Source organism: Gadus morhua, chromosome 12 (genome assembly GCF_902167405.1).
Source record: "Gadus morhua chromosome 12, gadMor3.0, whole genome shotgun sequence".
NCBI classification, from domain to species: domain Eukaryota; kingdom Metazoa; phylum Chordata; class Actinopteri; order Gadiformes; family Gadidae; genus Gadus; species Gadus morhua.
In genome coordinates, this window is record NC_044059.1 from 28432145 (window position 1) to 28442339 (window position 10195).

Here is a 10195-nt window from a genome sequence, read left to right on the forward strand (position 1 = left end):
GGTCGTCATGAAAAAAAACTCAAGGGGTAACACTGTCGTTTTAATCAAATGAAACATGAGGGGTAACACTGTCGTTTTTATTAAATGAAACATAAGGGGTAACACTGTCGTTTTTTTATCGGTCGTCATGAAAAAAACATAAGGGGTAACACTGTCATTTTTATCAAATGAAACATGAGGGGTGACACTGTCATTTTTCTTTGGTCGTCATGAAAAAAACCATAAGGGGTAACACTGTTGTTTTTGATTGGTCGTCATGAAAAAAAACACAAGGGGTAACACTGTTGTTTTTTCTCGGTCGTCATGAAAAAAAACAAGGGGTAACACTGTTGTTTTTTATCGGTCGTCATGAAAAAATACATAAGGGAAATAATAGAAAAACACACATACATTTTAATGTCATGTATATCCTCTTTATTGATGATTGATCATTGTGATTGTTCATCGCCTCAGTGGTGCAGTGGAGTGCGCTCTGCCTAACCCACTGGAGACCACGGCTCAATTTCCGTGGAAAACACAATATCTTTAATTTGAAAAGTAATGCTATCATGTCATATATAACCACAGACTTATTTAAAACACAAATCTCAGTGGGATGTGGAGAGAGCTGTGAGCTAACCCCCTGGAGACCGGGGTTCAAGTCCGGTTGATGTCCTCTGTTGGAAGACTCTTATTCGCCTAAGGGGCGTTCTTGTGTCATGACGGAAACGCCCAAGCCTGCAGCTGGACCGTTCTCGAGGAAGAAAGCCGCTCTCTCTGAAGACCAATAGGTCATGAGTCAAAGGTTTGTTATGGTCAGAAGGTTATAAGGACTGTTTCTTTAGCTCATGGATGAAATGGTCAATGGAATGACACTTTCTCCTTTTAAGAAGTTAAGGAATGTTATACACAGCAATGGAATAAGAACAAATTAAGTCCACAAATACATGGAGGAGGAAAATAACTTTATTTACAACAATGAATACATTTTGTATAATTCGAATCAACAGCATAACAATATGTCAACCAACCAAAAACACACAAACACACACACTCAAACAGGGCCCATATTGTGCCCATAAACAGTTGCTCTACAAAACTACAGATTTGGTTGGATTGCATTCACCTCCCTGCAAAGCAATATGAAATAACTGCCCAGGCGGGCTTTAGAATTTAACATCTTTTCTTGTGAGAGTGGAAAACACGAGTCTTGACACGATAGAAAAATATGATAATTTTGCTGAATGCTTTACAATTTGTGTCCAGGGCAAAATGAAAAAATTACATTTCTTGTTAAAACTGCATATTAAGGGACAAGTTGCCAGCCGTAAATAGAGAAAGACGCACTTTAGTCTTTGGTAGAAATATAAACATTACATTTAATCGGCACACACAAACTAAACAATACCATTTGGTTTTTGTTAAACCACCAAGTATTCACCTTTAGCCTTGCTCAAGCCAGAGCCTTAACAAACTGGAGCCACAAAAGGGGACATACTGCCAATGTTGTGGTCGAGTCTGAAGTCTGGGAAGTGTTACGAGGTATTTCAGGCAAATGTAATCTGTTAAATAAAACCATACAAAATGGATGTGCACGAGTGGCGAGTCGGCGTGCAACCAATGCCTTAAAAACAAATCTGCAGGACAGTGAACGAACCATGCCCACCACCAGTTGATCAAGAAGAGCCCACAGAAAAGATAACATTAGCCGTCAGAGATATCCCCGTAAATAACACCGCTAAGACAAAACAAAAACTGGGTCTATGGGTCGCAGAGGTCAGTGTTAGATCATCCGCTACGTTAATGTTAAAAGGATTATCAAAATGTAAAGCAGGGTTTACATCCACCCGAATATGTACAAACGACTGGGCACCCGGACGTCACTCCGAGGGGTATAGAGTCAAAACGCGGCAGGGTATAGTGCATTGGACGCGCGGTTACGTGAGGCATAGCAGCGGAGCATGTGTCACCAAACAGCTTGGTCTCGTTAGTCATAATAAGCGGCACTGGTTTCAACCCGATAGAACTAATGCACGAATAAAAAGTGAGAACGCATCGACGGATCGAGGCGTCTCACCATTATCATACAAAACACACTAAATAAGTTTTACATTTGAGAAATAAAAATGCCCCCCCGAGACAGGGTCGCGGAGGAGATGCAGCACGTGGAGGCCTGGATGTCCTGCTGGCTCTGAGAGAGACCGTGGCTCCCCAACGCCAGCCCGAGTGTCGGGGAGGGATTCCCTCTGACGCACGGGACTGGGCTCCTGGCCCCGGGACAGGTGAGTCTTTGAGAAGAGGCGGTGGGGGGGGGGGGGGGGGGGGGGGGGGGGGGGGGGGGGGGAGAGCATGCTTGGCTCCGCCTCCACTGGCTGTGTTGGTGCTGCTGACTGTAGTCTCGGCTTCCTGTAAAAAAAAACGTCTGTAGTTCTGGAGGGAGGAGTGGCGGGTTGTGATTCTACACTTTGGTAAACGTATTTCAGGGAGGTCCTCGTCTGGTTGTGGGGTCGGTAGCACGCCCACGACGACGACGACGGGGGTTGGGGGGGTCAGGAGGAGAGGGCGAGGAGCACTCCCCCCTCCCACCACTAGGGGGGTGCTGTGCGGCCAGCTCCTGCCCTATGAGGCGGCGAGGGGCAGCACTCCCCCCTCCCACCACTAGGGGCGCTGTGCGGCCAGCTCCTGCCCTATGAAGCGCCGCAGGCGCTCCAGGTACTGGGAGTACAGCTCGATGTCGTTGTGGCCAGCGCCCTCCACCCAGAGGGGCTCCACCGCCTTGGGGCAGCGCTCGTAGAGCGCCAGGCCGTGGGAGAAGTCGATCACCTCGTCCTCCGTCCCGTGGATGATCAGCGTCGGGGACGTGATCTTAGAGACCTTCTCGATGCTGAGGGGGGAGTGGAGGGGGGGGAGGTACAGATTACCGTTAGTATCAGCAAGGCAGCCAACGCTTTTAACCCAAGTGGCTAAAGGCTTAGTTATGGTTCCACGACGACTCAAAGAAAGGACCACAGACGCTTCGACACAGTCCTGAACCTGTTTTGGTTCTGCGTCGGGTTTTAGCGCTTAGTGGTTTTAAGCGGACCAATCTCAGCCCCCCCTGCTGCTTATACCTTTTGGGAGGCGCACGTCCGGCCCTTGCGGTGGATGCAAGGACGGTCCGCAAGGACGCAATGGGTCCGTAAACCCCCTTGCATTGCGTTGAGATGGAACCATAAATTAGCCTTAACAGTGAACTCAGAAGCATCTGCAGACTCTGCACCCATCAGTGCGGAAGCAAAACGGGCAAGGTGCGAATACCAGCGCTTTGATGCGAGACGCCCAGGACAGGAAGAGACATTTGATTGGTTAACCTCAGAGAGCGAACTCTGAGCTTGTTGACAACTTACGGCTGAGCAAAGTCAACCCGTAAAGGACTCCTCGAAGCAGCTCAGCAGTCGGTTTTACAAGAGTAAGTAAATTAATTAAATCGTAAAAGGAAAACCAAAACGCCCTCTTTCAGATCGTCGTCACATTTTTACATTTTCTTCTGATTCTTATTTGTTTAGGTCTCCACTCACTACAGACAGGTTTAGGGAGGGGGTAGCCTGAATGTTTGACTGAGGTTACCTGGTCAGTGTAAACACCTTGCAATAGCATGGTTTAACCAACAGATGGCGATTTGAGTATACATTTACCTCTTACTATATACTTTTGAAAACTTGTGCATTAAAGTTGGGATTTGGACCAGGATCTTAGAGAGTTTACCCTTCAATGCAATATTTAACCAGGAAATAAAATGAGGACCCTAATGGTTCCTATTACACACACACACACACACACACACACACACACACACACACACACACACACACACACACACACACACACACACACACACACACACACACACACACACACACACACACACACACTCGGAGGATTCACAAATGACTAGAGATGTCCGATATTATCGGCCCACCGATATTATCGGCCCGATATTAGCATAAAAATGTAATATCGGTATCGGCCTTATTTGCCTTTTTTTTTTTTTTTTTTTTTTAATAGCTCAAATAAATGTTTTCAAAATCGTGCAGTACAGTGCACATTGTAATTGACTCATATTTGTGCATTTATTCAATTAAGGTTATTGAGTTTTAGTTAAAGAAACATACTGCTATGTTGCACATAGTTGTTCAGGTACAATGTTTTATCATTTGTGAAGTCAAGTTTGCCCTATTTGTTGTGGGCATTGTCAAGATTATCTCAGGGAGAGTGTAATCCAAACTGTTGTCTGAGACCATTAAAAAAATAAAAATAAACATGGCACTTTTCCCTTAAATTAAGTTGAAGTATTTTTCTTATTTTGCACAGACAATGTTAACATTTGGAAAGCCTTGTTGCATTCAAGAATGCATCCAGTGGGGCATCACAATAACATTAAGCATGTTGTGTTAATTCCACAACAGGAGATATGTAATGTTACCTAAATTAGGTTTGAGGAAAAATAAATAACCCAATCGGCTGATATCGGAATCGAAAATTTAGAGTTGGACAATATCGCATATCGGATATCGGCAAAAAAGCCAATATCGGACATCCCTACAAATGACGGCATCAAGGTGGACTAGTGCGATTTTGATTTTGTCCTTTTTATATTAGTACTATCAACAGATTCATTTATAATAATCGATCTTTGTAAGGTTGCGTGGCGCTTCCCAATCAAAGAAGACGACCCCTCCCCCGGCCCTAGCAGTGGTCCGTGGCGGGCGGCGGGACTCACTTGGGGAAGGCGTCGAAGCAGTAGGTCTTCTTGGTCTCGGGGAAGGCCACCCTCATGCCGGAGGTGAGCGGGGAGTGGAGCACGACGGCGGCGCACTCGTAGCGCGACGCCAGGTCCACCGTGGGCACCGTGCCGATGCTCTGGCCGTACAGGATGATGTTCTCAGGGCTGATGCCGTACCTGGGGAGGAGGGAGGAGGGAGGGAGGGAGGGAGGGAGGGGGGGGGGCGAGGAACACATTTAATATCCTCTGGGCTAGAAAACAAGTACCACTGGGGCGGAAGTAGCTCAGGAGGTAGAGCGGGTTGGCTGGTAACCGCAAGGTTGCTAGTTCGATCCCCGGCTCCTCCTAGCTGTGAGTGTTGAGGAGACGCCTACAAGAGTAAGTAAATTAATTAAAATCGAAACGCCTCACCCTGACTGCTGTCACCTTGCATGGCTGACACCGCCGTCGGTGTGTGAATGTGTGTATGATTGGGTGAATGTCAGGCAATATTGTAAAGCGCTTTGGGTAAAAGCGCTATATAAATGCAGTCCATTTACCGTTCAAGTACATCGTGCCATTTAGACATCTTTTATCCAAAGAGCTTTACACGTAGAGAAGAGTCCGACCAGCCTAGGAACCAGACGCATCTGCAGTCTGCTGTTTTATGATATCCGGCCTCACGCCTCCTCCACGGCGCTCCTATAGGGCGCTCTCTGTACAGCCATCGTATCAAACCCGCCCCCTATTCAAAACAGCGTTCTGATTGGACCTGACCCGGGCCAGGACTGCTGAAAATCAGTTTGGACGGAAGATGGGGTTTGGGCCGCATATTCCATAACAAAAACATGTGCTTGAGCTCGCAGATACATCTGCAAACTCCTCCATCAATAGGCTTACTTCACCCCCCCCCCCCCCCAGCGGCGTTCTGTCCGTACCGCGTGCGCAGTGCGTGCCAGGCGGCGTCGATGTCGGCGTACAGGTTCTTCTCCGACGGCTTGCCCGTGCTGGCGCCGTAGCCGGCGTAGTCGTAGGAGAAGATGTTGCAGTTGATCCGCGTCCCCAAGCCGATGTAGAAGCTGCTCATCTGACCCAGGTCCACCGCATTACCGTGGGAGAAGAGCACCGTGAACCTGGGGGGGGAGAGGGAGAGGGAGAGAGGGAGAGAGATTTAAAGGGTTAGGTAAAGCCCAGTCTAAATGAGACCTTCGGCCTATGAGTTAAAGAAAATAAGCGTTTTTTAATCGGAAGTAAGAAACTTGGGTCTGCTGTTAACCCCTGTTGAACAACTTTACATATTTTAGTCATCAATAAACACACAATAAGTTCACAAAGACTTTGTGAGACCAAAAGGTTTCAACTGTTAATAAAGGTATTTTTGGTGTACTTATATTTTTATAAACTGAACGATTTGACTGCTTGATTAAAGGCATTAAGAGGCCATTCCCCTTAATGTTGACTGTTGTTTCAAATGAGTCACACAAATTAACTGAATCATGAGAAATGACAAAACAAAATCAAATGGTTTTAGAATAAAGCAGAATAATCCAGCTTTAAAAAGGTATTTGGTGACAGAGTTCTGGACACTCTGCCTTCTATCTTGCTCCTATAATGTCATCATTATCATTCTAACTTTCAGTTTATCCGTCTCAGCGTGTGGACTTGTAGACGATAGACTGAAGCCTCGAAGTCCGTCTCCTGCCAACAGCCGTTTCACTGCCAATAGCGGCCTGGGCTGGATCCATTTCAAATCACTTGTACTTCTGGGCATTTTGTAGCAGGGTATCGGCTGGCTCTGGCCCTTTATTTATGACCTTTTGCCATTTAGAGAAATGGAAACCACAGAAATTGTAAAAGTATTATCCTGTTCCTTCTCCGAGGGGCTCCGATGCAGTTATTGCTTTGCTCCCGGGCATTCTACCCGGAACACGACACTGCTGCCATATTGGGTTAAGTTTGAACGTATTCAAGTGGGTAATGCTAGATAGCCCTCACGACAGGATTGATAGGTCGGTAACGTGACCACCTCTATTTCTTATTCATTGATTTGGGGAATTTAGGAGTGACAGAGGAAGCAAAGTTCAACAGCAAGGAGGGCATCTGTCTGTGAGTGTGTCTGAGTGTGGCTAATTCACCCCACAGACACTTTGAAGCCTGCGAAAAAGAAGAAGTGAAAGAAAAAGCAAAAGAAAACTACAAAGATAAACAATACAGAGAAGAGGCAGACGACAGACGGCAGGAAGGTGAAGCCTTTCAACCACAACAGGATGTCAGGGATGAGGGGGGGGGAAGCAGCGCAGACACACTGGGACAACAACCAGCCACACAACTAGGGGGGGGGGGACATAAAGTAGTGCGTTGAGCTGCCAACGCACCTGCACATGAGTATCAGTTCATGACAGCGCGGGGTGGGGGGAGGACTCACCTGGCAGCGGGGGCACAGCGGATGTACATGCAGCTCACTTTGTTGCCGCGGGCCGAGCGCGTGAGGAACACATCGGTGGTGTCCAGCTCCCGCTGGGAGTACTGGAACTCGGCGCGGTCCATCAGGTGGAGCTTCCAGCCCAGGCCGCCCGCCGCCCCGGGGGGCAGGGCGGGGCCGGCGTCCGGGTCGGGCATGAGGGTGTAGGTGGGCTCGGGGGGCAGGAAGGCCAGCTTGGCGGCGATGCGGCCGGGGAAGGGGGGGCAGCAGAACAGGCAACACAGCTCGCTCAGAGAAAGGCCGTTCATAGTGTACTGTGGAGAGAGAGAGAGAGAGAGAGAGAGAGAGAGAGAGAGAGAGAGAGAGAGAGAGAGAGAGAGAGAGAGAGAGAGAGAGAGAGAGAGAGAGAGAGAGAGAGAGGGGATCACTGTCTAATGAATACGCATTGATCAGTGTTGAGACAATGCAGTGATTATGATGTGGTGGCGTATAAGGCATCCTGTGTCTTCCTGACTGCACATGCGATTTAGGGAAGATAAATATACGTTTGGTCTAAGTAGACATTGTAATGTTGACATTATCATTCAATATAATTCATGACTATTCTACTTTAGCTGGTTCATCTCCTCTCGGCTGACGAGTTGTACAGAATTGACTTTGGTTGTCACTCTATGCAAGCAATGGAGTGAATCCTCCGATTGACCAATAAGCACGGACTTTGGATCACAACAATGTCAAATAATTAAGTGTTCATGTTATGTCTATAATGTGTGCAGATGACGGTAAAATAAACTATACCTGTTGAGATGAAGGTCGTATTTAGGTTCGATAAGTTATAAAACAGACTAAAGGAACAGTTCCACACAGCAATATTGCCACACACACAATGACAGCAGAAGTTAAAGCGTCCAGTCAGCAGGAGACGGAAGGAGTAAGCTGAAGATAAGCCCGCGGGCCAACGCGTTATTCACAGCCCGTAAGAACCGCACAGAGTTCTGATATCGAAGTCCACATCAGATCCATGTCCGTCATCGATCAGAGGATAACGAGTGATTTAACTCTGAAGTCGGTAAAAGTGAAGAGAAAAGGCAGATCCGTCCCCTCGTTAAAACTTGGCTTAGCTTTGTTGACAGCTGGCTCCCAGGTTTACAATCCGATCTAAACCAAAACCACCCGATCCGGATCTCCACACATTAAACCAAGTCCCTAATCGCTCGGTTATGGTTTTACGGATCAAACATCCACACAGCACAGTTCCGTGTTTCCACCGTTTGTTGATCCGTGAAGCTCGTCGATTTCTGCGGTCGGTAACGCGAGTCACGAACAACCGGAGGGTCCAGTCTCTCCGCCCCGGTCCAAGTCCACCGGGACACCGGCCAGGAGATAACACTGCGGCTAGTATCAAGATCGATGCACTTTATGTTTCAACTAACTTTACAGTCGCGGCTGTCATTTAAATTAACCCCTGCTTTGCCGAATGTTTCCCTTCTCTCCTTACCGCATCCGGAAGTGACAACCGTGAGGAAATGACGTCAGAGAGCTTCGGTGGAAAACACCGGGAAGCGACCCGGGACCGGACTGATCCCGGGACGGGGCTTATCGCGGTGTGGCCACTGGTAACAAATAATACTGGAACGATGACAAAATAGGGTGTTCTTCCCTCTGTAATTTTGATTGATAAAAGTCTGAAAGATCCCGATGAATAATGTGCGTGCGCACGTTGGCTGCGCAATTCCCTACGTGTCCACCGCGCGCGGTCCTCTCAGACAGTAGACGTGACGTCATAACCCAAAATAAAAAGAACGACTGACACACGATGAGAGGGACAGGAGGACTGATACACAAAAGTTACTTTTGATGTTTAGAATTTGATGATAACAAGTTTAACTTCAATGAAATCAATGCACTTGGATGAAAACACTCGAGTGTACCTTTGCCATTTATAACTGGCTTAGTCCCTTCATCCTGCCCTCTGGCACCGGGCAGGGCGCATGGAGCACATGGGCCCTAATAGGATGAATGGATGCACCCCAGTTGAACCGAACGTCCGCCTCGCAGATCCAGAGGATTCCAAACGTTTGAAATGTATGTACTACGGACAGGTTCAGGGCCACATGTGTATATATATTTTAGTCCAGAGTTTAAAGTCAGAATTCAGAGTTGGAAATCGGAATAAAAAGAGTTCTGAGATTAAAGTCAGAATTCAGACTTTAAACTCAGACAAATATTCACATGTGCTCCTAGTCCTCTATGCTTTCATCCTCGTTGGTGAAAGATGAGGACTCGCACTCTTGAAACATATTGTCGGCTATAACTCTCTTCCTGGATCCAACCCCAGGGTTTGGGTCAATAACCCTGTATCCTGTATCCCACTGGATAGTGTCACATGGGTAAAAAAATATATATACATTTGCCCTACATATTGTAACCTCATTAAGGAGTCGATAATTGTGTTTTACTGCTGGTTGACATTTTCTTATTTTGCATAAGTTGTGCCTTATAAGCCATCTAATGTGTCCTAATATTTCTAACCAACGTGTTACAATTTAATTCCAAGTCCACTGACTTAATTTCATGCTTTTCGGACACAGTAAATTGGCCAGAGTTTCAGAATGTTGTACAGAATATTATGGAAGGCGAATGTTGCAGCAGGCATGGTCCCTCCATCCTGGATGATGGTGATAATCAGTGATACTTTGTCTCAAACATAGTTAGGTATATAAATAATAATAATGCAGGAAAAATCCACGATTTTGCCTTCTCAACAACTGAAAATGCAGTACAACTGCTGCTGTGTTTTACCAAATGAAGACTTCGACTTAGTCAACGTTTATATTTAATGGCCTCTGGGGATACGGTCATAAACATTGTTTTGTGTAGTAAAGGGACCCACGCAGCAAATTGACCATTGTCTGACGCTATTTCTTCTTGTGTTTTGCTGAGTCGGAAATAGCCCAGAAAGATTAGTATGTGCAGCAGAAAGGAAAGACAATCGTATGCAAATCAGTGAATGTTGTTTGAAATTATTTTCATAGAAGTGCTTATTGGAGAAA

The 10195-nt window shown here is 46.6% G+C and overlaps 1 protein-coding gene across 1 annotated transcript; it reads right to left on the reverse strand.

The window, feature by feature from the left end:
* Positions 1–925: 925 nt before the first annotated feature.
* Positions 926–8805, reverse strand: abhd17ab (abhydrolase domain containing 17A, depalmitoylase b). The gene is made up of 6 exons (XM_030373466.1): positions 7941–8805; positions 7146–7456; positions 5659–5853; positions 4739–4918; positions 2647–2863; positions 926–2576 (listed from the first exon to the last, which is right to left on the reverse strand). The coding sequence occupies exons 2-6, from the start codon at positions 7448–7450 to the stop codon at positions 2568–2570; spliced, it is 906 nt and encodes a 301-aa protein (XP_030229326.1). The 5' UTR covers positions 7451–7456; positions 7941–8805; the 3' UTR covers positions 926–2567.
* Positions 8806–10195: the final 1390 nt, after the last annotated feature.